The 27,753-nt window shown below is 39.1% G+C and overlaps 1 protein-coding gene across 6 annotated transcripts in view; it reads left to right on the forward strand.

Annotated features, from left to right (window-relative positions):
• The window catches only part of FRMD4B (FERM domain containing 4B), a 374,957-nt gene that overhangs the window by 311,475 nt on the left and 35,729 nt on the right, over positions 1-27,753 (forward strand). For all 6 annotated transcript variants that reach the window (XM_081072541.1, XM_081072543.1, XM_081072542.1 and 3 more), the window contains 5 exons: positions 2,236-2,292; positions 3,106-3,128; positions 23,028-23,111; positions 24,564-24,629; positions 26,546-26,603. In XM_081072541.1, coding sequence (XP_080928667.1) covers positions 2,236-2,292; positions 3,106-3,128; positions 23,028-23,111; positions 24,564-24,629; positions 26,546-26,603 — 288 coding nt within the window. The remainder of the gene's footprint in view (positions 1-2,235; positions 2,293-3,105; positions 3,129-23,027; positions 23,112-24,563; positions 24,630-26,545; positions 26,604-27,753) is intronic.

Below are 27,753 nucleotides of genomic sequence, written 5' to 3' on the forward strand. Positions count from 1 at the left end.
GGTTAACTGGAAGGTGAGGTATATGGAAGAATGTGGGCTTTGCCAAGTGAGACATTCTCCTCTCTCAGTGGGTTTTGATGGGCCCACCCGCAGCCCCACCATCACCCGCCTGCACCAGAACTGTGCTGGGGACACTTCTGTAGGTGAAAAAGCCCACAGGTGAGTTGCGTATTTGCCTCCCCACTCTTCTGGAGCTGTCTGAGCCAGGTGCTTCAGTTCCACATTTCAGTGTTTTAAATATTTAATGACCCTTCCAAGTTAGAGAATTACTTGGCAGCGTCCTTAAGAGTATTTGTTTGACGTTTTTTCATCTGCTGAACTTCCATTTACTAAATTGAAAAGTTGGTGTCTAAAATATTGTTTGGATGATTCACCTAAGGTTCTGATGAAGCAAAGGGGGTCTTGGGGTGTCAGAGGAGTTGGCAAATATTTTCAATATATTTCATTCAGCTTTAGTTATTTTAATACATAAAATAGTCCACTTTTTTTCTTCCCTGAGATTTCAAGACAAATTTGACTTTATCTTTGAGTTCGGGCCTAATTTCAAACTCAAAGATGTTTTTGAGTCCCCCCCTCCTTTCCCCCCTCCCTTTGCATGCATGAGTTTCTTTTACCTTGAAAGTAAGGACTTTAACCTTTCTAAAATCTAACCTTAACCAACCCTCACCTTAACTGTTGGGTTAACGGGTTAATTGCTTTATCATCTTTCAGTAGATTAGAAAACCACTGTCTCTTGCCTGAAAGACAGAGGGCAATTGATTCCTACCACCAACCTGGCTTCTCTTTGATTATATAATCTGTTTCTAGAGATTATAGGCAAGCTTTGAATTCCAAGGCTCTGGGCCTGTCAGCTTTTGAAGCAAAAAACTGTGAAGCAGATCCACTGCGTTGGGTTTCAGAAGGGATATTGATGAATGAAATTATTTTTTTTTTTCATTTTGTGATATAAGAGAAACATGGATAATTATCACTGCTGACATTGCAATGGCCTGGGTTTTTGGTTTATTTTATCTTACGGCTTTAGTTTAGTTTGTTTTGTTTTGTTTTTTGAGAACCCCAGTGAAATTGATGGGAAACCTGAGAGAAAAGCATAATCTTGTCAGAAATGCTCACTGAGCTAACTGCTTCTGTAATCCTACTTAGTGTGCATTTATTCTGAAACTACTTAATGACTCACTATTGATGCTCTTGGTCTAACTAGAAAACTCTCCAGCCTGGATTCAACAGGTAAAAGGAGAAAGAAGGAGTGCAGGGCAATTTCCAGCCCCACGAGTTTCATGTTGTTGAACAGTGTGCACTTTCACATACTAATGACACAGGACTCAGGCCAGGGGTGGGTTAAGTGGAATTATTTTTGTGTGTGTTTATGCTTATAAGCTAGACTATCACCAAAAATCCTTTTAAAATAAAGATCTCTCTAAACCATTTAGTTTGGAATATATTACATAATGCAGTCACAGTCTCACTGCATTTAACAAAATAAATGCAGACACGTGTGAGTATCATTGATAGAAGCAATCGCTCTTCCACACGCACTGTGCGTCCCAACCAGGCTACTAAAAAAGTATCCCTGTTAACCAAGGCCCAGAACGCCTATTTTTCTTTGGGATCTTGAAGGATGAAAAAACGAAACAATGGAAAAATGATAAATTAGAGCTCATCAAATTTCAATATAAAGCAACAGAATTTTAGTCTTTGAAGCATTTGCTGTAACTGCTTTTTAAGGCTTTACATTTTATCTGTAATGGTAGAGATCTTAATTCAATAATGTATCATTGACACAGAAGTTAATTTGTAGTTTTAATAATATTAGCATTGTTTGTATACCAAAATAACCGTGCTATGACACAGAGAATTAATCTAAGGAAGTCTGCAGAGTTTAAAAATGAACTTGTAGAGTTAAAAATTATTCATTTAGAAGTTGTCTGAATTTTCAGCCTCAAAGTCATTCATGTTCCTTCCAGAATCGTGCTCTCTAAACAAATTCTGTACAGCTAATTAACACACACACACACACACACACACACACACACACACACACTCACTCACAATGCGGCTTCCTCTTAACCCTGGATGTGTCTCTCCATGCCCCCCTCCCTTTCTTCTGCAATGGTATGATCTGCATCTGATCCTAAACTGAAGGTGCCAAGCTGTGACAGCTTCCCCAACTCCACAGCCATTTGCTGCAACCTGGGGCGGCCTGTGTTCACTGATGCTTTCCGTTTCCACCCACAGGGCCAAATCGAAGTAGACAGCGAAACCGTCTTCAAGTTAGCCGCGTTTGTTTTGCAGGTAAGAACTAACCAGCTGCCTTTTACCCGCTTCTTTTTGTTGGTTTTTATCAGCTGCCTGCAACTCTGAAACTTTTGCAGGCGCCAGTGGCTGCGGACTTTTTAGCCAGTTGGTTGTTTGCCAATGAAAAGTGTGACCACCGTTTTCTGTTTTAGCATAGTTTGCATGAGTTGTAGTGTGATAGTGCATGTTTCAAAGAAAAATGAAATTTAGACTGCTCTCAGGGAAGAGTAAGAGCATATTCCTGGAAAAGACCTCTGGGTACTTGAATTTAGAAGAGCGCAGTTGTTACAACAGCTATAATTTTCATTTAAATTTAGTAACTTCTGTATACATTTTCTTGAGGTTGAGTCAAAGGCACTCATTCTTAAAGGCACTGGTAGCTGAAAAACCAAATGTGCTCCATGCTGGCTTAAAAAGAGTAAACAAGTAGTATGTGTTGACTTACCTGTGTCATGGTTTTAAAAGTCTGTATGCAGACTAAAAAGTGCGCCACTCTACTAGACAAATGCTATCTACTAGATAGCATTTATCACGTGGTCTGAGAAACATAAAAGGAGAAAAAATCATCTGTGCTTTTCCAGATATATGTATTTGTCTCTTCTGTTAAGAAGAATAAAAATTTCATGGATACTAGTGTTTTCTTAACGATGCCACATTCTTCCCCAAGGTCAGAGGGAAAGTATTTCTCCTGTACATTCTTCAAAACAAATTTCAGGAACGTTAAGAGGGGGAAATGATCAAGAGTAAACTCATTTAGCTTAATTAACAAATACAAATCAATCATCTCTCTCTTTTTTTTTTTTATTTCAGGAAGCCAAAGGGGATTATACCAGGTAAAATCATTCCTTTTCTGATATTACTATGCAAAATAACCCTAGCTGAATCTTTTCGTGCTGTTTTAAATAACAATGAATAGAAAAATCAAAAGAAAGTAGATCCCAAGGCTAGAGACTGAGATCGCTTCCCTCTTCAAACAGAGACCTATTCTTTTTATGAATAAATCTGAGAACGAAGTTTTCTTACAAGTTTTCAATCCAGAGTGACAGGGAATTGTAATCAGAAGCTCTCCAAAGTTCTGTTTTCTGTCATCTGTTAACACGATGAAGAAATCTATAAAAAGCTAATGGTAGCCTGTGATGATTTTTAAAAAAACTTATAATAATCCTGTATTTGCAGAGTTATACCATAAACACAAAAAGATTAAATCCATCAGCTGCTTAGTTAGTCAAGGGATTAATAGGGGCTTTCTCTTTTGCAGCTGCCCTAAAGGGGCCTCACCTTTCAAACACTTGACCTAACAGTTGTATTGTTGCCACCGAGACACTTGCTGGTTCTAACTGCCTAACTGGCCACATCATCAGAGAGTGTTTATATTTGAATTCACCCTCTACCTGCTCTAGTCTGTCCTTTCACTGCAATAACTGTAGTTGGAGAAGTGGAAACAGTTAAAGGAGAAAAGGCTTCCTATTAGGAACAGCTCACAGCCAGTGACCCATCGAAAGGCTCGTCTCTACCACATTAATGTTCAACTGCTGCTAAACTTTACCCGGAGATTATTTACAGGTCAGCTAGTCCTCAGTCCCAGCCAAGTCTTTGAACAGTGTGCTGCTTAACGGCCTGATAACCAAATAATGCCTTCCAAGCTTGAAAACTTCCAGTCCCAGAGCAACACTTCACTTCAGAATCTCCAAGCACTCCCCTCGTCTCCTGTTCAGTTTGGTAGAATGACTGGGGAGTCCCCTTAGCACGTGGAGATCCACGCACCACACTCTCCTGTTAGCTCCATTTTGTGCTATATTATTTTTTAAATTGTTTTAGGTTCGGAAATATGTTTTAAGGAATCATAAATATCAATAATCACCATTTTTTAAAAGAAAATGTCGGGAGATAAAAGGAGGGTAAATTACTTTCTAGATCATTAAGACCAAGAAGTGCTGCGTTCGCCTGTTGTCTGTCCTGGAGAAGCCATATTTCCTAGGAAGAAGAGATATGCAAGGAATGCCACCAGGGAGGGGGCTGAGTCTGAAGTTGATTTTCAAATGAGGGCTTCAGAGCCAAAAGCCTACACTCTGTAGTCTGTGTCCTGAGGACCCTTCCTCCCTTACTTTCTCCCAGTCAAGCATGCAATAGACACCCTCTGAGGCTCATTTCCTCATCAGGAAAACGGCACCTATCCCCAGGACTGTTGTGAGAGTAAATGTATGTAAACCTTACCCAGGGCAGTATCTGGCATGGAGCAAGCTCTCTCTACACTTTGACTATTATCATTAATTATTATAGTATCATTATTGCCCTCATCAGTATCATTATTCCGTCCCATCTCTTGGCAACTTCTGGAGAGGCTTTGGAAGTAACAGGACTCTGAAGAAGCCATGATAACGTGTTAGGGGACAGAACAGAAGACATAGGCTGATTCCACAAACTTTCCTCAGGGAAAATCAATAGCCTGTGGCAGAAGAAGGCTTAGAAGGGACATTCCTTTGGTATTCCAGATTTTTCAGCCCTAAGACTTCAAGGTTGGTGAGTTAGTCTGGCCAAGCCCAAACCAACCCTTTTTCTTAACTTCTGCTTGTTCCCGGTGGATTCCTGAGTGATTATCAGGCTGAAGAAGTGGGGGACACTGTTTTAAAATTGTTTAAACCATGCTGAATAGTAAAAGGAGCATAGGATTGGGAATAAAAAAACTAGGAACATGACCTGAGTGAGCCAATTGTCCTCTCTGGGCCTCAGTTTCCTCATCTATAAATTGGGATTAATGAAAATAGCAACATCACAGGATGGTTTTGAGGAGGTGAATGATGTGGAAGGACTTTGTAAATTGTTTTACAAGCATTAGTTATTGCTGATGAGGGTGAAATAAAAGGATATGTAAACTTTTGTCATTGGGTTTACAATGAAGCAAAATTTTGGTTGCTACCACCCCCTCCCTATCAGATCTTCTCCTTCCCTGTATGGAGAGGATATTTTCTTTTCCTCCGAAGTTTTGTTATAAAACTAATTTAAGAAAACCAGCAAAATAAAAAAACCACAATGCAATGTTATATAGTGATTAGAGCAAAGAGAGTAGATCCAGACAGCCTCACTCAAATCCTACGTCTGCCATTTGTTACCTGTGTAATCTCGAACAAGTTATTTAAATTCTCCAAGCCTCAGTTTCCTTATCTGTAATGTGGGACTTACATTAATAGTCTATACCCCATAGGATTGCTATGATGATTCAATGAATTAATATTTACAAAGCGTTTAGAATAGACAGTCCCTGCAAGCACCACTTTAACATTCCTTCAAATAGATGGACATGATTTACCACCCCCCTGTTGTTTCAAATATAAATTGTTTCTCATTCTTTTTGCTAATATAAATAATGCTGTGATGAACAACTTTGTGTAATTGGGATCGTGGTATCTGTCAAAGTATGTGTGTGTGTGTTGTTTGTTTGAAAGTTTTCTATGATATTTAATAGGTCCATTCCTGATTTTATTCAATTCCCACCATAATGGTTATCATCTCCATTGAACAAATTAATAGATGAAAACTTTAGGCCTAACGAAACTTTGTCACACAGCCAGTGAGTTCCTGGGTCTGTTCTGATTCCATTGCATGCCACCTGTACATAAGCCCCAGTTATCTTCTTAAGACATACATTTGATCATCGTTGCTGACTTCCAACAACTTACAGTTTTCATTGCACAGATACCCTCCAACACCCTAACCTGGCATTCAAGGCTCTATTTAATTTGCATTACACATTTTCATTTCTGTACTCTATTCTTCACATTCCTTAAGACCTGTTCATGCCTCCCTTCTCTTTTCTTCACATGCTCTGTACAATTTTGCCTTAATGGCTTCGCTCAACTCTTCTTCCTAGAATGCCTTTAGAAACCACAATCCTCCCCTTCTTACTTTGCTTCCTGCCATGTTTCCTTAAGAGTATTTTAAGTTAACATGATCATAACCAGTAGGAAACTTTGCTCTCTGAAATTTAATTAAAGAAGTGGAATGGGGACTTAACATTTTCTTTAAATAGTTGACAGTCTGAATTTCCAAGTCAGCCCTTAAGCTGCAAAGATAACAAGCTACTTGGGTAATACAATGCAGACAAATACAGAGAATTCCTGAAAGTTGACTAGGCAAGGAGTCAAGGCTTTGTCACTAAGCCAGACACAAATGAGTCTGTTAAAACAAAGCATTTCTTCCTTCCTTCTTTCCTTCCTTTCGTCCTTCCTTCCTTCCTTCCTTCCTTCCTTCCTTCCTTCCTTCCTTCCTTCCTTCCTTCCTTCCTTTCTTTCAAACATCCTGAAAGATGGAAGTTACCAAGTAACTACCGTGTTTCCCCGAAAGTGAGACCTAGCTGGAAAATAAGCCCTAGCATGATTTTTCAAGATGACATCCCCTGAACATAAGCCCTAGTGCATCTTTTGGAGCAAAAATTAATATAAGACCTGGTCTTGTTTTTGGGGAAACACGGTATGTGATTAGGGCACTTGTACTTACAAGAAAAATGAGTGGCTACAATTGACAATTCAGTGCTGGGTTAAAATGAGAGTATATTGTCACCCAGCTTCAAATGGGAAAGAATAATTCACAACGTACAGCTGTGCTTCAAAGTGCAGCTATTTCCCATGGCAAAGGAACTTCTCTGGATGTCCTAAAAGTAGTTAATGATTGGGGGAATGGGGATCAAAGACTTCTCCCCCCTAGTCCTTATACCTCTACAGCATTTAAAGCTCTAAAATATCGTTCCATTTCCAGGGCCTTTAAAATCAGTAGCAGTAGTAATGACAGCAACTCCCAGGGCCAGGTGCTGTGCTGAGTCCATACTTGCATAAATGGTGAGGCCGTCACGAAGGCAGAACTCTGGTGTTTCACTTGCGTGGATTTAAATGCAGGCCCAGCCGTTGCTCTGTAACTGTGGGTAACTAACCTCTCTGGAATTCAGTTTCTTTGTCTCAGTAAATATTATGTGGCATTGTTACTGATATTATTATTATTATTATTATATATTTAATATTTCCTACCAACCCTGTGACAATAGGCACTATTAGCATCCCCATTTAATAGATAGGGAACCTGAGCTTTGGAGCGGGTAAGTAGTTTACTGTCTGGGTCACATAGCTAGAGTGGCAGAATTAGGACTCAGGAGTCTCCATTTTTGTATTCCAGCACAAACTTGTAAGAATGATTACCTTCCTTCCTGGCAGAATAAAGAAACCTGACTTGATAGAAGATGAACATTTCTGTCTTGTTTCAGGCCCTCACTTTAATGAATCAGCAAAATGCTTTTGTGAAAAGATTGTTGAGAAGTGGCTTTTCTCCCTAAGAAATGACTCTGTTTTAAGGTTTGACTTAAATATACAGACACGTTAGTTTGTAAATCAGTTCAGTGCATTCATATTTTATTTATATTTAATGATTTGTAAACACTTCTAAGTGTTAGACTGTTTTCCATATTTTACAAACATTACCTCATTTATCATCATCTTCACCTTGTGAAGTTGGTGTAAGATTACCCCCACAATACAAGTGAGATTAAAAAATTTTATGAGGCATTTACCTCTATTACCATATCATGGTTTACCATTTTCCAATGGCTTGGCCAGAAGTTAAGAGTTATTATGGTGAAAAACACAAACAAGATAAAAACAAATAGGGAACCATGAACAAATGAGTATGGGGAATACCTAGTTAAAAATGCAAAAGTTCAAGTTTTTTCAGTAAGTTTCCAGTCTGCTCATGTGCATGGTGAATCTCCAAGAAGACACATCAGCAGTGTTTCCCACACTCATTTGTCCCTGATGTGTGAGCATCTTGCCAAACCAGTGTTCTATGGAATTCACTTTGCAAAGTGTGGGTTTATTTAGTTGCTAAAAGCTCAGTATTAAAATGCGTTCACAAGGCAAAGCAATTTGGAGAAGTCAGCTCTTTGAACTCCTGCCAGATTCACTGTTCCCCTGGACTTTAATTCCAGGGTAATCATTCATCAAGTTCTGAACTTGCTTTTTCTGAATAGCCCTGAGTTTGGAATCATTCGTCCCCTACAATATGCACTTTTTCATCTGTTCTAAGCATAGAATGTCAGGGTTGCCTCAGATCATGCATCTGAAGCCCCATTTTATATCTGATGGACTGAGGAGTGACATGGCTGTGACAATTCAGGTAGACAAGAGCAGACCCGCTCAGTCACAGGTCTCCTGAACTAGGTCAGATTTACCGTTTGCACTTACACCTGTGTAACGAGGTCCACACGGACCTTTGTTGTCCTTGGTAAAAGGCGGTGAGAGACAGAAGGCAGTGGACTGCTCCGTGGTAAGTGGTGTTATCGGTGGAGTGGCCCCAAGTCTAATATTAGTCACTTGAGGAGACAGCTTAAGAGTGAGAGGGCAGGAAATGAGCACTTGCTCAGCAGTGCCCTGGGAATACTTTGGCTTTTTCTCACTGCTCAATGCCATTTGTTCTTGAAGAGCAAATACCTACAGTGTGAGAGACGCTGGGCCAAGCAAGGGCTACGATGGAGGCAGGCTGAGTTTCTGGTCCTCCTTTTGTTCCTGAGCCAGTCTTTCTACATTCTTTATAGGAGACATTGAGGAAAAGTATGGGGTCTGGATTTGAAAGTGAATTTCATGGCAAGCCCTCCTCATCTGCTGGTGGGTGACCTTGAGCCAGTTTCAAGCCATCTGAAATTAAGGTCCCTTTTCTTTAAGCAGTTTGTTGCAAGGATTGAATGAGATAAAGCACTTTGTGGGGTGCCTGCTACAGAATGGAGACTCATACATGGGAATTTGCTTCCACTTCCTACTGAGTCCCATCTATTATAGTGAGGAATGTTTTTTGGCTTTTGGTTTTTATGTTTTTACCATTTTAACCATTTTTAAGTGTGTAGTTCAGTGAAATTAAGTACATTCACATTGTTTTGCAATTGTCACCACCATCATTCTCCAAAACTTTTCCACTTATGAAACTGAAACTCTGCCCATTAAACAATAATATCTCCCCTTGTCCCCCAGCCTCTGGCAACCACCACTCTACTTTCTGTCTGTAGTAATTTGCCTTTTCTAGGTACCTCACATAAGCGAAATCATACAGTACTTATCTTTTTGTGATTGGTTTATTTCACTTAGCATAATGCCCTCAAGGTTAATCCTTGTTGTCCTGTGTGTCAGAATTTCTTATATTTTAAGGCTGAATAATATTCCGTTGTGTGGATAAACCACACTTTATTAATCCATCCATCCATGGATAGACATTTTGGTTACTTCCACTTTTTTGCCTTTTAAGAATAATGCTGCTATGAATAAGGGTATGCAAATATCTCTTTACTTCCTTGATTTCAGTTCTTTGGGGAAGAGAGATGTATTTTTTAAGAAGAGTCCCTGGCTTCCAGGTACTTAGTTATATTCCTCCATTGATTCGAGTGTGGGTGGCGTGAGGGCAAAAGAATGTAACACGGATATCAATCCTTATTCTAAATCATTAGATCTTATCTATCAAAATCAGTACTGAAGGAGTCCAATACTTACATTAAAAATATTGTTGTGGGTGAATGTTTATTAACATGGAAAGATGATTACAATATATAAAGTGGAAAAAAACAAAATAATATTCCATTCTTTAAAAAAAAAAATATATATATATATACCAATAAATTCAAACACATGATACATATATAAAAACTTCTCTGTAAATTATAGTATAGTGCAGTGGCCTCTAAATTTTTTTGTTCATATAGCCCCATTTATTCTTAATATATGTGTTTTATTTGTTTGTTTGTTTATTTATTTATTTATACAATTATACACATATAGAACTATACCAACATAATATACATTATGAAGTATTCACGAAAGAGTAACACATCAAAATGAATGAGATAGAGTAACATGTTCAAAGGAATGGATAAAAATAAATATCAGAAGTTCTAATATTTTCCGTCACCATACATAATTACATATTGTTTTTCTTGTGATGAGAACATTTAAGATCTACCCGCTTAGTAACTTTCAAATATGCGATACAGTATTATCGTGCTTTGCACACTGCCTGGTTTGTGGTAGGGGCAGAAAAAAATTAAGCTATTTTTATTGTTGTCATGACTAACAGTTGTCTCGGGGTGGTGGGAATAAAAATGTTTACATTTTTTCTTCTTGGCATGTCAGTGTGTTTTCATGTATCAACAATGAAAATATAGTGTTTTTGTCAGAATTTTTTATATGTCATTTCGTATTTTTTAAAAACTCAGAGCTTAGCACATTGACTTACAGCTCTTCTACACTGAGTCCTCTTTGAAAATGAATGTAAGAGTTGTGGAATACTGCTACTCACTTTGCCTAACGGAACTTCCCAAACCAAGGCTGAAAGCCTTTCCCTGCCACCCCAGAGCCGTGAGCCTGTGGTCCCTACAACGTGGGGAAGGCTGGCTCCCAGAGGCTTGTGTGCCTTTGAGAACAGGCTCATTCAGTTCTGGGCCCAAGTGCCCGAGGCTGGGCAGGCAGAAAGGAAGCAATTAAGACAATGGAAACCTATCAGGGAAAAAGCTGTGCTCCGCTCTGACTTCGTGGGTGTGTGACCTGTGCAGTCACACGGGGCCCCCAGTTAGAAGGGCTTCATGCTTGGTTTGATGTCACCAAATAATTCTTAATGAGTTTTTAACAAAGAGTTTCGCATTTTCTTTTTTCACTGGGCCTTGCAAATTGTGCGGCTGATCCTGGCTATCAAATCTATAAGAAGGCCTGGATGTTGAATGGATCATTAAAAGAAGAGGTCCTTTTGTAGGTGTCTAAACAGAAGTTCCATTGGGAAAAGTGGAACCACAGAGAATTCTTCATTCCAGGTTTTTTGCACACATGCCTGAGAACATTTTGGCCCTTTCTGATTCCAGTACCCATGGTCTTCCAGGTCTGAGGCACGGAGAGTAACATAACCTCCACCTCATAGGGCTTTTGTGAAAATCAATAGAGAAAATGCACGTGAAGGAGCTAGAACAGTGCATGGCACCTGGAATACTGTCTTCTAAAAGCTTCCTAAATATTCAGTCGCTCGATCCTTGTATCAACTCTATGAACTAGGCAGTATTATTCTCATTTTACAGATGAGGAAATTGAGGCCCAGACAAGTTGAGTAACTTGCCCAAGTCACACAGCTGGTAAGATGTGGAGCTGGGATTTGAACCCAGGCCATCTGATGGCAGAGCTCATGCTCTCACTTCACCACTATGCATGCTGTTTTTACTAATATCTACTAGGTGCCAAATACTCTTACATATTTTATATCATTTTCTCCTCAAATTGTACCTGTTGAGATCCTGGAAACTGAGGCCTGGCAATCAAGATCACATTTCTGTTCCACATATGGTTGTCGAAACTTAGAACAGAGACATTACCAAGGCAGGAATCAGGAGAACCTGTAGGAGGAGCTCTCATGCCCTGTGTCAGTCTCTGGGACCCTATAAGAAGAACCCTATGGCTATAATAGCTCCTCTCCTTAACTTCCTCTTCCCCGCTAAAAAAGGACTCCCTTCTTTATCTTTGGGACTTGCTCGTAGCTCACCATGGCTGCACATAGCAGACTGCAGCACTTTCTTTTTCCCAAATAAATCATTTTTGATGATGGACTATCCGGTCGACTTTTTGTTTACAGTTGATGTGGTGGAACTTGGAGGTGAACCCATATCCTCTGAATTCCCACTCTGCCTTTCCACTTGTTAATTCCTCAAAAACGTATCCAAAAGATGTTTAATGGTATCTACTGGATTGAATTGATAATGCAAATGCAGTTCAGTTAGACTTTGGGGAGCTCTTGGGCCCACATGCCAGACGATTCTGCACAGCTTGTTTCTGGCAGCAATGTATTGTCATCTTCACTGGCTCAGATGTCAGAGTCACACTGGGTTCCAACCCCAGCTCAACCCTGAGGAGCTGTGTAGACTTTGGAAAGTCTCATTATCTCTTTAAGTCTCAGTTTTTCCATCTGTAAAATGGGGGTGGTAATCTTACCTGTGGAAAAGGATTGTTGTGTGGATTATGTAAAATAACCCATGTCATGTTCTTAGTTCAGTGCCTACTATGTTGTAAGTATTCCAAACTCTTAAATCTTTAGACAGCCACTAACAGAACAGTGAGGATGAAATCCTGTGCAGGAAGTAAGTCTTTTGACCTATTTGGGTTCGCAGTTTTTTTCTCTAGGAGTGAGCCAATCCATTACACCCATCACTGCTACTTGGTACTAAAATGAAACAGTTTAGTTGAGCTTTTCATATAGTGGCTGGCTAAGACACTTGCATGTTTGGCTTTTGGTATGAATAGAAAGTAGCATGACATGAACTTCTTCCATTCCTCAAAGTGCAAATGATCCAGAGTCTACCTGAGCTAAGGGATCGCATTTGGGGGGATGACTTCTACATCCCCTCACTGATACAGATTTCAGTGCTTTTCGTTTAGTTCAAGAAACACTGAGTGACACCACGACACATGTTCAGGCTATCATCTGTATGGTTCATCCAGTTCTATGTGACCAGGAAGCACACACTGAGTCACACATGCAGGAAGAAGGGATAAGGCGTTGGGGCTTTAAGTTGACCATAAATAATTTTCACTTGTCTAGTAGGAAATTCCCCAGGAGAGGAATAGATTTCTTTGACTTTACATTCTTTTGTAGGAAAACATTCTCTGATTGTGTTTTCTTCCATGTGCCCTGTTTTCTAACTCTAGATTTGTGTAAGAGAGAATTTTTGTTAATTATGGTAAAATATACATAACATAAATTTTACCATCGTAACCATTTTTTAATGTATAGTTCAGTAGTGTTAAATAGATTAACATTGTTGTGCAACCCATCTCCAGAGCTCTTCACCTTACAAAACTGAAACTCAGTGCTCGTTAAACAATTCCTTCTTCCCCCTCAGCTTCTGTAATTATTATAGAATCACCATTCTACTTTTTGTCTCCATAAATTTGTAAACTATTTTTATTTTAAATATTTACAGATTTTCTTGTTAACCTACACCTTAGAGTAAGTCATTCTTTGGATTGTGTTCCTTCTAAAAGAGTTGAAGGTTCAAAGTAAACACAATTGGAAGGCTCAGTGAGCTGGCTAATGTTTAGAAAACCCTCTCATCACATTTTCATTATTATTAGACATTCTTTAGACTTAAAAAAAAAATAGTTTGACAGTTGGTCCCTATCAAGCATGCAGATGGACAGAGTAATTTGTTACAAGGTAGGCCATAGAAAAAAATTTAATGACAAAGGAATTCTAGCTGAGAGGATGCTGTATTTCCCTGAAGACAAGAAGCTTTCTTGCATCTTTGCAAAAGTGCAGAGATAAGGAGGGTCTGACACAAACTCCTTAGATTGGTCATGGTGTCGGAAGAGCAAGTTTCAAGGCTAAACTTCCACCAGTTACTGTTGATCTGTGGAGCAAATCCTAAAAGTGCTTACACCTCGGTCCTGGCAAGTTGCTTTCAAATATTTTTTCCCATGTGATTTATTACCAAACCTTAAGGTTGCCAGATTTATATATATATAAATAAAAAAGCATATATATATAATCTCCATTTAAATTTGAATTTCAGATAAACACCAAGTAATTTTATTTTAGTATAAGTATGTCCTAAATATTTAAACTGGCAACTCTAACCTAGATAACCCAGTGAGGATTCTTAGTAGTAATAATCTGAACTGAGAGTGGTAGAAATACAGTGTTTGGTAAAACCTGTGGTTTGACACACAATCAGAAAAGAAAGCACACATTTACTGAACATAGGCAGGTGTCTTCACAACAGTCTATCATCATCTGCCCAAGATATGTCACTATCCCTATTTTTCTAATGAGGAAAGCAAGTCTCACAAAGAGTAGGTAATGCCACGAAACTGCCAACTTTGGAGACTTGGGACAAAACCCAGTTCTAAGGCCAAAGCCTACTCCTTCAAATCACAGGTCTAGGGCCAGCAGATGGATTGGTGTATTGATTTGTTTCTAAGTACGTGAAGCTTTTTAGTAGCCTGTGTCTAAATCCTGGCTGTAGTCTGCATCTAAACCCAAGTACCAGCTCCATCTCTTTTTCTATAAATTAGATATAACACCTCCTTCTAGATTCGCTCTGAGGATGGAATGAATTCCTATGAGTAAGATGGCAAGCACTGGTCTGCCATACGGCACTTGTCCAGGAAAGTCTCCTTGAAGTCCTGTGCAGGAGCTGAGCCGTCTGAGGGAGCTGGGGACCCCAGGCAGCCTAGAAATGTTTGCTCACATTGAACCCCAGTGACAGAGTTTCATAAAGAGGCCAGGAGAATGGCTTATATTTTAGTTCTCAGTGTCCATTCTGTAAATGACTACAACCTGATTTGGCTTGAGATATGATCAAGAAATGTTTAAAAGGGTGGGGAGGAAATTCCAAGAATGGAAAGACCTGTGATTTGGGAGAGGAAGAGAGGGAGGGGGAAGAGGTCTAGCCCAGGGAGCATGGCTTTTCCGGCCCCTCCCCCCTTCCTCGCTCTCCTCTCCACCCCAGCTTTCCAATTCCCACCTCCCCTTCCTCCTCTTCGCCTGCTGCTGTTCTGACCTGGAGTCCCCAGAACCAGTCAACCAACCACTGCTCCTCCAGACTTAGCACCGCTCACCTCAGGGCCTTAGGTAAGTCTTCACGCACCGGCGGGTCTCCGTCCGCAGCTATGGACTCACGGGTTGGACCACATGAACTCCGCTTTGCTTAACCTGCTGGCTGGGTTCTGGTTTGGCGGGTGGAAACTGTGGAGGGCAGTTCTTTTTAGCCAGTATGAAACTACCTCAGTCTATAAGCAGTTTTATTAAACTAATTATTTGCAATAATCAGCAGCATTAGACATTGAGTGGATTTGAGCCCTAGCTTTCAACCTTTGCTTATGATTGACTGTGAAGGAAAGTTACAGCTTTTTTTTGCTTTCTCCATCTGGTGCCAGGCCTTGATATCCTGTGACAAATAACTCATCAGGGGCAGAGATCTCAACGATGAATTTTTGGAGTCAGAATGAAAAGCTGGGCATCAGGAATGCCTCTGTGTTTAAGGGGCCTGTGTTGGGTTGTTGGGTTTCTCACCCTAAGTGAGACTCAGAAGCTAATTTGGATGTCTTGTTTTAAAATGGTGCTGAAAATGATTGGGGTCTGATTTTGTAGCTCTTTAAAAAAAATAAACTAAATTTGCTATCTTTGCTATTAGGGGACAATTATAGACTAGTCATTTTAGTTTGGTTCAAGAAACACTGAGTGATAACACATATCCAGTCTTGTTGTCTGTGTTCAGATCTCTTAGGTGGCTTAATCCACATTAATCTAGTTTTGAAAAGCAGCCTGTCCTCACCCCAAAAAACAAGCATTTTAATAGGATCCATCAGTGTCCACTGTAATTACGAATTCTGAAGCCCCAAGTTAAACTGAGCAGTGTCTTCTCCTTCCTCCTCACCCACACCTCCATTTAGGAATCTTGGAGGAGTTAGGCAAAGTGGTTAAATAAAGCACAGGTTTGGAGTCACAGCTGCTACTTTCTTGTTGTGTGAGTTTAAATTAATCTCTCTGAAATCTCAGTTTTCACATCGGTGAAATGGGGATGCTGGTGATAATAGCATATGTCGTTAAAGAGAGGGTTAGCCCAGTCTCTGCCACCTAGTAATGCCCAGTGAGTGTGAGCTGTATTTCAAAGCATTGATTGGGGGGACAGAATAGCAGTGCTCCTTTTGCACACTGCTGGTCCGCCTCCAGTAGTCTCCCAAAACTCACCCCCTAGGCTGTCCTCAGTCGCCTCACTTTCTTTCCTATTTTAAATTATTCATCACTCTCTCTTCTTGAAAATCTCCCTGTGTTCTCTGGTGTGTTTATTCTACCATTCTATTGCAGTGGTTCTCAAGCCATTTGTTAAATAGATTGCTGGGTCTCAACTTCAGCCCTTCTAATTCTATAGGTCTGGGGTAGGGCCTGAGAATCTGCATTCCTAACAAGTTCTCAGATAACACAGATACTGCAGGTCAGGGGACAGTGAAAACAGTTGACTTTTGAACAACATGGGGTTAGGGCCACCGATGCTATACCCACTCAGTCAAAGATTTGAGTATAACTTGACTCCCCAGAAACTTAACTACTTTCAGTATCCAGGGGTTATTGGTTCCAAAACACCTCCCACCCCCATAAATACCAAAATCTGTGGACGCTCAAGTCTCTTAAATAAAGTGGCGTAGAACAATACATACAGTCCATTCTCTGCATCCATGGACAAAACAGTATTTAATGAAAAAAATCCTCACATATGAGGACCCACACAGTTCAAATTGTGTTGTTTAACTGTACTGTGTTTTCATATTCTTGTTACCTTTAACATCTCTTTACCTAGGAATCAATAGAGAAAAATTTACTGTTAGAACTCTGTAGTTATTAACTCAAGGAGAAAATCAACTAGATTCATCACTGAAGGCCAAGTTCCCATACAAATGAGAGAAATGTGATTTTTTTTTAAATTATAAAAAGTGTAACTTGAAGGCAATCTGTGCAGTGAAAAACTGGTCTAAGTAAATTGATAATATACATTAAGCTGCTAATCACTGAGTTGTTGTTGATCAATGAGGGTAGATTAGTCAAGGAAATCAGTGTTGATACACAGTAACCAAGATCCTTCTAATAATGACATGTGCGAGTAAGCCATCATCCTCAAACACTGGGTCCAGCTCCAATGCTTTAATAGTTAAGTTGGCACCTGTTACACCATTTAACAGACATGAAATATAGTTTCGCTAACTGTTAGGAATTACCATGTCCCATTCCTTCAGTATCATGCAAAACTTTGACAGTCCCCACAGGTTTCTAGCAAGCATAGATAAGGAGGTGGCTTATCACCAGCGTCCGTACAAGACAACACCAGACGACTGGCAAATGTTTCTAATTAGTGCAATTCCTAACGACTGTAAATCTGGAGTTTCTATGGAACACAGCATCACATAAAGCCCCAGCTGTGACACCTAGCCCAAGTTCTCGGAGGCCCATTCTCACAACCTTTTATTTAGTTTCTGATGATATTTAGGCCACGTGTTAGACTGTAACTTGAGTGTTCTAACAGGCAGTAACTATAGCTTTTTTACATTTTCATATGCATTTTTATAAAAATAAGAATTTTGAGTTATGGTTATGTGTATATGAAAAGAAGACTGCAGTCCAAGTTACATTTTAAACGGCTTAGTTTATTTGTTTGTGTAGTGAAGTTACTACAGACATTTTTATTGGGTCATTATATTTAAGGTGCTTGTTAGGCACCTTTGCTTTGGGTTTCAGGTAAGGAAGAGATTTAGCACCGAAAAGAAAAGGGAAGTTTGAAGCTCAGGCTTTTTCTTTAAGTCATCTGAAAAACCTAGAGGTGCCCCACACCAAACATAGACAGATAGCTGCCATCTTCCTGGGAGCTGGGTGTTGCTTTGCTCTGAGAGGTGCTAGCACCCACAGTTTGCTCATTGCTGATACTCCCTGGCCCTCCAGCCTCAGAATGGCAGGTGGCTGGTTGTCACTGTGAGCAAGTTCCCAATTAGCCACAAACAGGTGCACACATTTGTTGGGGGTGGCTGTTTTCCACACAAGTGCTCCAGCACTCGCAAAGGGTGACCTCGGTTTTGCCAACCATTGTGGCTTTATCAAAAATGAGTGAGGCTGGCACATTCCTACAGGGTTTTTGAGGTCAGTAAAGAAAAGCGACAGGCCATGAAAGGGGGCTGGAGACTGCCAAAATGAATCATTGCCTGAAACATGGTTGCAGGGGCTAAATGATGGGTCATGGGCCACTTCCTTCCAGAAAGCTGTCAGAATAGGAATCTGGAATACCCAAAGGAGAGGTTCAGCCTAATCAGATAAAAGATTATCGGATAAAATGCAGGCACGTTCTTCATTGTGACATCTGAATTCCTGCCGAAATGATGAAGAAAAGCAATTGCTGTTCGGTAACTGAGAAGTAGCACGTCTTCTGTTTACAGGCATTCTCTCTGGCTAGGACCTAGAGAAATCAGTCCCTCTTGGCAGTTCTGCTCAAGTGCATCTTTAAACTAACACTTCCATTGCCATTAGGGTGAAGAATGTCGGGATGGGGGAGTACATTTACTGGGGAGGGGGAGGTGCTGGGAGTCAGGCAGAGACATCCCTGTCGAGGCCTGCTCACCTCCAGGCTGCACTTGGGCTTCCTCTGTGTTCTGAGGTTGAGGGTGAGTCCTATAAACCTAGCCTCCCTCCAGCCCCCCTGCCATCTGTGCTCAAGGCAGACCTGGCCGCCCCTGCACGCTCAGGGGATCCACGTGGCGTCAGGCTCCAGGCAAATTTCCCAGCCAGGGTTCTTTGGAGGGTGAACAAATAAGCACTCAGCTACTGTCAGTCCACTCAAATGTGAAATCCTGCTTGGTCCTAAACTCTGAACACAAGTTTAGGTTAAACTCTGAACATTAACTTTAGATTAATGTGCCACTGCTTGGAACACCCTGGTGGTTAAATTTTGGGGTTGGTAAGTTCTACCCTCTCGCATTGGCATTGCAGCCCTTCTCTAAATGGCAGTGGGCCTGCTCCTCAGCACCCTCACGGCCACCCACTAGCCATATTTGATCTAGTTTTTGATGAGAATTATATCACAGAAAAATGCATAAAACACGTATATGCGGTGTAAGGAGCAAACTAGAAACTGCACAGACATATGTAACCGCCTCCGGGGAGGAATGTCGGCAAGACCCCATCCTCCCCCCGCTGGGCACAGCCTCCCCCTGAAATCAAATCCTCTTTCCCCAGAGGTCCTCTGACTCTGGTACATATTTTCTTGTTTTGCTTTATACTTTAATCACCTACATACGATTCTCGCTAGTTCTATTTCACTTGTTTTGGAACGTTATATATATGGGATTGTGGTGTATGTTATTTTGGGTCTTGCTTCTTTGCTTAGTATTTGTGAGCTGCATCATGCTGTGTGAAGCTGTAGTGTATTATCTCTGCTGGATGGTATTCCACTGTATGATTACAATTTTATCACTTCCACTGCTGTTTAATATTTGGGTTGTTTCTTTTATTTGATTGTGAACAATGCTCCTAGAAACCTTATTCTTTTGTGTAAATTTATTTAGGGATGTACCTAGGAAAGGATATCTGGGTCATGGAGTACGCAAATTTCCTAAATGATCAGACCAACTGACATTGCCATTAGTAGTGGGTGGGAGTTTCTATTGGCCTACATCTTCACGTAACCTCAGTATTATCAGAGTTTTAAAAGTTTGGTAGTCGGGTGCGTAATGGTGGTTCACTGAGGGTTTAAAATGCATTTATGTGTGCTCATGAAGCGGAGCACCTGCTGCCGTCTGTTAGCCACTTGGATTTCTACTTCTGTGCGCTGTTCATTACAAGGTTTACGTCATTTTACTGCCAGGCTGCCTGTTCCAGCTAGGTGCACAGCGCGGTCACCGCAGTATTGGTGGTGGCTTGTTTGAAATGGATTATTGAATGGGTTCCTGTACGAAAGTAATGTTATGTATTCACAAGTATAGGATGCTTTGCAATGGCACAAATAACCAGATTTGGAGGAATAATAGGAAACTTCCCATATAAAAAAATAAAGTTGTGTTCTGTCCTAAGAATGTAATAATTTGGAATTGTCCGGATTTCACATTTGTCAAAATTATTTACGTGTCTCTTTTATTCAGGCACTACTGACAGTTTTACACTATTAATAAATTTTCTAAAACTGGAAACCAAGTTGAGATGCTGAGAAGGCATCTCCGGATCCATTCTTGACTAATAGTTTATGTCAGAAATTGCCGAGTAATGGCAATGGTCTTCTGGTATATTTTATGTGGCCCTCACAAAGTTTCAGTTTTTATTTCTGGGTTTTTGTTTGTTTGTTTTTGGTTGGGGCAACATTTTAAAATTCAGTTATCTTACATAAAACTCTTGAATTTTGGCTTATTTTGAAAAAATGCAATCAATAATGGATGCATATTCTCCCATGGCAGAAATTACCTGGATATGAGTGGTGGTTCCCCATCAGCAATGGAGTCTGATTGTTTTTCCCCAGGATCCAATATCCCTTTCTTCCATATCAGTAGAATTTTCAGTTAGGAATGTGGCTGCCCCAAATAAATACTACATATCCCAGTGTCCCTTGCAATTAGAAATAGCCACATCATTGGTCTGGCCAATGGGGTTAGGGAAAGTGGGTAACCTAATCGCACAACACTTGCTTCTGCATGCTAGATATGCAGTATATACACTTAATACATACTTGCTAAATGAATAAATGGATTTATGGGAAACCGCAGCTACTATTCTAGTGAAGTCTTGATTGCCACAAAATTAAATGTAATCCAAAGGAACAAGTGAATGCTAGGCTGAGTTTTTGGAATACAGCACGTAGTTCCCACGAACCCAGAAGATGACACACATGTAGTTCATGGTGATGATAAATAGCACAGTGTTATCCTTAGTCCATCATTTTAGAACATATACATGTATATGTCCTTCATAGAAAACTGACAAGCCAACGTCTTTGAAAAGGAAATGCGATTTGAAGGACAGGGCATAAAAGGAATTATTAAGAAAAATAAATATCATTACTGGCAGTTGACAGGTGACCTTTAATGTGAATAAATTGGATTGTGGCATATTTTTGTTTTCAGGAAGCACAAACCAGTTTCCCAAGATTGTCAATGTGGTCAAGCCATTCTGCTCAGATTTCAAATGAATAGAAAGATTTATCCTTATGTAAGAACAGGAGCCAAGTGACTATTTCCTGTAGTAATTTCTAAAGCCAGGTCTTTCACCTTTAGGAAGGGCCATGAACCTGGTTTTGAAATGAAAGCTTGACAGGTAAAAATCATAGTGTCTCCAAGCTAGGTAACACTCAACTCTAACTAGCTGTTTGTACCGAAAGACAGTAAGCCTTATGTACAATTGGCTCAGTGTGTTCACTTGGTTGCACTGTGGCATGGTCAGGAAACTTGAAAACCAGGACCAGAAAACAAACTTCTGTAGTCAGTGAAGGAAATCAGTTACACCAAGCCTGCTCAAGTGACAGAAGTGAGCAACTTCTAATACAACACAGCGCCGTGTGAGCCAAACAAAACCTGTGTGCAGACTATACTTGGTTCCCCGGTTTGATCTATAATAATTGATCTGTGAGTATTGAATGAATGCTTTGGGAGGAGATTTACCTTGGGTTCAATGCTTCGTCCTCCAGTTGAGGGTTCATCTCTTTCAGTATCATGATGCACATTGGGGCAAACACCATGGAAGCTAATGTAAAAATTAAGAAGTGATGGATTTTGAAACTAATTGCTTCAGTGCTTTCAAATGTAACTAGAGGTGAGGGTTAAGAGGAGTTATGCTTTGCAAGAGATGAGAATGTTTATGTCAGCTCTCCAGGACACGCTCTGGGAGTCTGTCAGGGAATCAGGTAATAGAATATAATGGTTATGGTCTTGGCTTTTAAAGACAAACAGACTGGGTCTGCCTTCTGGCTTCTCCACATAGTAGCTGTGAGACACCAAGCAAGTGACTTAGCCTCTCAAAACCTCACATTCTTACCTGTGAAGCATGGATCATGATAGTACCTACCACCTGGGAAGAGTTGTGAAGAGACTTACATGATGTAACTAATGCCCAAACCTGCATTGCATGGTGCCTGGTTCTTGGTAACTTCTCAACACAGAGTAGCTACAGTAAAGATATGAAGAGGTAGAAAGTAGGAGAAGAGTTACCAATGTGCTCTTTGACGAACACCAGTTTGATCAGGATTTTGAGTAGCTCTTTAATGTGCTTATACTAGGCTCTAATAGACCTAGAGAGTCATGTCTATTACCTCATAGACCAGTTCCTTCAATCCTTGGGACAGTTAGAAGGTATTTTCTTTCATAATGCAGAACCAGCTATGACTGTGTTGACATAGCAGAACCAGCTATGACTGTGTTGTATTACCTGTTTTCCCTCATGTTAAAGTCCACAAAGACAACACCCTTCCCTTTTGGCAACCAGAATTTTGCCATTTTATAATTAGGTAATAGCTGCCCTTATGTGAGGTACATTTTAATTCACTTGATGCAATATAAGCGATACCTTGGATTTCATTTGAAACACATTTTCAGGTCATCTTCTATTCCAGTGATTTCTGCAGATGGCTGACTTGGTCCATTTTATTTCAGAGAGGAAATAACAGGTGACTAATAGATAGCTCTACATAAACCTTTTTATTGCAATGACATCTATTATGAAAAATTGGTGATACTATGTGAATGGTTTTATGATAACAAGTATTCCAACATGGTGAGTATTATGTAGCCACTAAAGATAATTATGAGGTTGCTATAGGAATGTGGAGAAGGTGTATAATGAAATCTGAAAAATGCTGTATAAAAATAGGATATGGAACATGCACAATTATAATAATTATTACGTAATAATATAGCTAGGTATATACAGGAAGTACATAATGAAAATGGCTGCAAATTCATGAGGAGAGTAAGGAAAATGGGGTTAAGGCCTTTTAATACTGTTATTTTAATTTTTTGTCTTTTTAAACGTTAAACTATCAAATGACTTGGGGGGTTGTCAAATTAGGGTCTGTATAGTTAGAGACCAGAGCCTTATGTGTGCTGACATTTTGTCAGAGCCCAGTGTGCGATCGCTATTTTTCAGATTTCATTGAGTGACTAGCTTGGATAATAGCGTAGGAAACAATGACTGACATGACTGTATTGCTCTTCCTTTAGTGATGAAGGGGCCAGAAAAGACTTAAAGACACTTCCGGTCTTTCCAACCAAAACTCTTCAGGAGCACCCTTCTCTTGCTTACTGGTAAGCAAAAGCTAGGTAGCAGGTGACTCATCATCACAGTGTCCACTGAGAACTGCATGCTTTTCCAGAAATTGAAAGAAACATGACTGAAGAAAATATCAAGTCGCCCATCAAATATGTCAGAGTAACCATAAGTAGACCTTGATCCTTTCTGCGACAGGACCTTGTCAAAGCTCACTGGAAATCACTGTACCAAGATTGTAGTTGTTTGTGAAGAGCGGCCGTGTGCCTTCTCCTTCAGGTGGTGAACGGTCCGTAGAACCTAATGGCCGGTGTATGTGCAGTCCTGTGTAACACGGCCTTAAGCTAGCAGCGTGCACTTAAGTGGTACAAAATACAGATTTCTTTGGACAGAGGTTTTCTTAATAACAAGAAATGACCTGAATGAGCAGAGAGTTCCTGTATGGCCTGAAATCATTGTATATTTTGGGTTGCTTTCTTTGTTTGTATTTTAATGACTCCATAGTCCCCATTTTCCATATAACATTTTTTCTAGAAAAATACTTTTTTTCCCTCTGAATTACTTACATTCCTTTTAAATATATTTTCCTGGGTTTAAGGCTCTGAATCCTGAAGATGGTTTTTCTTTCCACTAAAAAACTGATTAAAAAATAAGTAATCTACATTAATAGCTTTAATATGAAAGTTGGAATATATCTCCCAAATAAATAGTGGAAGTGAGTACATTGCATCCTGAGTCTGGAACTTTCTAAACTAATCATTGTTGAGTGATAGTTTCTTAACAGAAAAAAAAAGACCAATGACCATTGATTACTGAATATATATAGACAAAAACATTTACTCTTCTAACTTATACTTGAGATATGACTGAAAGAGCTTCCTGTCTGAAAGTAGGGTACAAGAGCTGAATGATGTCAAAGGTTGCTGGGCCTGAGCCTCTTTCTACCCTTTCCAGGTAAAAACTTTCATCCTTCGACAATAATGAAGGCTTTTCTTCTAAAGCAGTGTGTCCCCAAGTGGTGATAATAGAGTATTTAAGATTGAACACAGACTCAGAAACAGTTTTAATTCTTTCTGAATCTTTCTGAATAAAGAAAATATCTTTAATACGTAATACTTGCTAATCTTTTTTATTAACATTATTTTATATTATATTTCATTGAGTTATGACAAAGGATACTAGTTTTTCATTTGATAAATGAAAATTATGCTTTTCTAATAATTTAAGTTTTTAAAGATATGAACACATCGCATATAAATATATAAGATATAAATTAAAAAATCATGACAAGGTTGTCACATGTCTGAGGTTTGTGTTCTTCAGGAAGCCATGTCCTGCAGAAACGTAAGTCAGCCAGCTTCTCCTTACCTAACAAGCTGGTAAAGGGCCTTTCTTCTCCAGTTTCTCAAGTAGTCCCCAGAGACTCTTACAACGAGTCTGTAGCTCATATAATTATGTATTGTCATACTTTTCATTTTCTTGTTTTACAGTGAGGACAGGGTAATTGAGCATTATTTGAAAATCAAAGGTCTGACTCGGGGTCAAGCTGTGGTTCAGTAAGTATCTTTCTTTGTTTTTGCTTAGATATACTTTTAATGTCTTCTGTTTGCAGCAGTCATCTGAAATGATTTCTGTTGCGTAGTTTGTGTGTATATAGTCCTCATCTGATTGGAAATATCTTACCATGAATTATAAAATGTCTTGGGTCATTACGTATATTGGTGTTGTCTATTCAGTATCAGGCAGGTAGCAAAAATGACAACTATAGGCCCAATATGGGGAAATAAGGAACGGGGGCGGCTGTGGTGAAACTGGAGACCTTTTGCCCTGGGTAAGGGCAAGACTACTCAGCTTCAGAATTCAGGTGTAATGTTGCCAGATCTGACATTTTCCAAGAAAAGCTGGAATTTCCTATTTTTAAATCACATTTTAAACATTGCAAAGTCATTTTAAGAAAATTTTAATAAAATATGAGCCAAACAAAACCTGTGTGGAGGCCATGTTTGGCTACCTGGTTTGTGATGCTTCTCTGGGTGGAACACACAATGTTGGTGGTGGACAATCTGTTTCTTCATGCTACCAAGAAAGGCCATAGTGATGTATTTCTGCATTTTACACTTATTGAGTTACCATCCGTTTATTAGGAACAGTTCACAAGCGACATAAATTTAAACGTCATAAAAACTAAATGTATAATTCTATAATTATAAAAACTAATGTTGCATTATTGCTATAGTAATTGTAGAATAAATTTTATGGCCTTAGAAGTCTTTTTTAAAAAAGACTGCTGAATATAGCTCAGAGCATGTGAGAACTGAAATACAGCCTTGGAGATTGCCATTGCCCTGGTCAGTGTATAGATTTCCCTTATACCTCATCTCTTGCACTAATCTCCTTTTTTATCATAGTACACCTGTGTGAACTTCAAGGCAGAAATCAGAAGTTAGCAGTCCTGAAGTTGAATTTTAACTCATTGTGCTTGTTTTCCGAGCTGAAACAAATAAAAAAGAATTCCCTTGAATGATTTTAGTTTAGGCTAATGAGCATATTATGAAGTGTTCTTGCTTAAATGCAGACTTCTTTTATTTCCCCTGATCATTATTGTTGTGGCTCCAAATAAGAGACTATCTAACTTGATAGTTAAGTCTCTAGACTGTAAAATTCGACTCAATTTGTTAAAATCCTGGCTGTGCAGTGCAATTGCTGCATGAATTTGGCACATTTACCTAACTTTTTATATTCATTTAAATGTAGTCCATTTACTTCTTTTAAATTATCAAATTAATGACTACAAAGTCCAGAGAAATTGATCTTCAAAATGTCACTGATCAGTCCACTTGTGTTAAACGGGAACCTCAATTCCTTGTAAGCTGAGAGGCAGTCTTACACAATTTATTCTACTCCATAAAGTCTTAGAGGTATACAAAACATACTTGTTGAACTAAAAATAGCAAATGGTAGCACCATTGCTTTAATTTGGGGTGGGGAAGGCATATTTTTAAGAGTCAGGTTTTCATACAATAAAATTCACCCTAAGATGTTTGACTGCGGAGTTAAGTATATATTTCTAAGAGTTTTCTAAGAGCATGTGGAATTGCTTTATTTTTTACTTATTCTGAGTGACCCAAAGGTTGATTCTCATTGTTTGCATCATTAGGTGCTTAGTTTAAACAATACTTGCAATATGAGTGTCTAATATGTACGATATGTTTCTAAGGCACAGAAATCGTACTATGCAGAAAATAACATTTGCTATAGCTTTTTGAAATTGAAGTCTTGTTAGTCCCTCCTAACATTTCAATAAAGTAAAAAAAAAGATGACCCCCTAGAATGCTTTATTTTATTTCTACTTTAGTCGAAGACATGGTTATAATGAAGAAAGTAGATACAAATTGTGTTTTTCTTTAATCACTTTTCCCAGAAGAGTCTTCCACTTTAGCAAGAGGTTATAATATGTATTCATTTTCCATAGGTATATGAAAATAGTAGAAGCTCTACCGACTTATGGAGTCCATTATTATGCAGTAAAGGTAAATACTTTTACATGGCAAAGCTTTCATAATACCCAGGTTATTTTGTGAGAGTTAGTGAACAACACCAATTTTCTAAAATCACACATATCAATACGCATATACAGAGAGCACCAAAAAATGTATACACGTTTTAAGAAAGGAAAAAACTGTATAAATTGTAATACTCAATATATACCAATAACGAAAGATGAATACAAGTCACATTTGACTTCTGCAATTACAAGAGGTGCTCAAAGTAGTTACCATCAGTGTCCAGACACTCCCAATTAGAGCTAACTAACTACTGCTTGAGCATAGATAATATCACTTAAAATGTGTATACATTTTTTTGACAACCCCCCCCCCAGTATGTGTAAATTGTCTCTAGAAATTTGAGCATTGAGTATAGCATTGATTTTCTTAAAGAATAAAAGCCTGCTTATATCTTGTCATTTTTAGCCAGTTATAATGCACATTTTTGCCAAACACTTGCTATGTTCAAATGTTTTCCCAAAGCCTCTATTACCCTAAGAAATTCACATTACTCTTTTTCGGCCCACCTGTTCCTTTAGCTATTCTTGCTTATTTTTCTCTTTTCCAATTGTTTATCTTTCTAATGCTGCCAGTTTTTCATGTGACACTGCCTTTGTATGAGAACCATGCACTCTCCAATGTCATTCCAACAGCTTCATAAAACCCTCACATTTGTGCAGAATTTGCAATACCAGTTTTCATTTGGTATGTTTTGTATTTGTGTAGTATTTTCAGATGTTTATAAGCAGGGAGAAATTGACTAAAAAATGTTGTGAGATGATAAAGGATAAAGTGTTAGGAAGTGAGTCTTGTTTAAAAGAGGTATAATTTTATAATTGATCAGTCTTGAGTGACTTTTCAAGTTCCAACAATGTTTGCAATTCGAAATGGTGTGAGGAATTGGATAATAAATACCTGCATAATGAAGACATCTTGTACTAAAAATATGGACGAAGGCAATTTTAATTTCTACTGATTATTATTCTGTTTGCATATGGGTATATGTTTTAGCCTAAGTTTTTCTTTCCCTATGTCAAGCCATTGCTTTATAAGACCTAAAATATAAATTTGTGGGAAAAAAAAATTTCTCCTCTCCCCATATGTACCTCAAAGTCATTATTCAAATATCCTGTCA

The sequence above is a fragment of the Rhinolophus hipposideros genome (assembly GCF_964194185.1).
Source record: "Rhinolophus hipposideros genome assembly, chromosome: 14".
NCBI classification, from domain to species: domain Eukaryota; kingdom Metazoa; phylum Chordata; class Mammalia; order Chiroptera; family Rhinolophidae; genus Rhinolophus; species Rhinolophus hipposideros.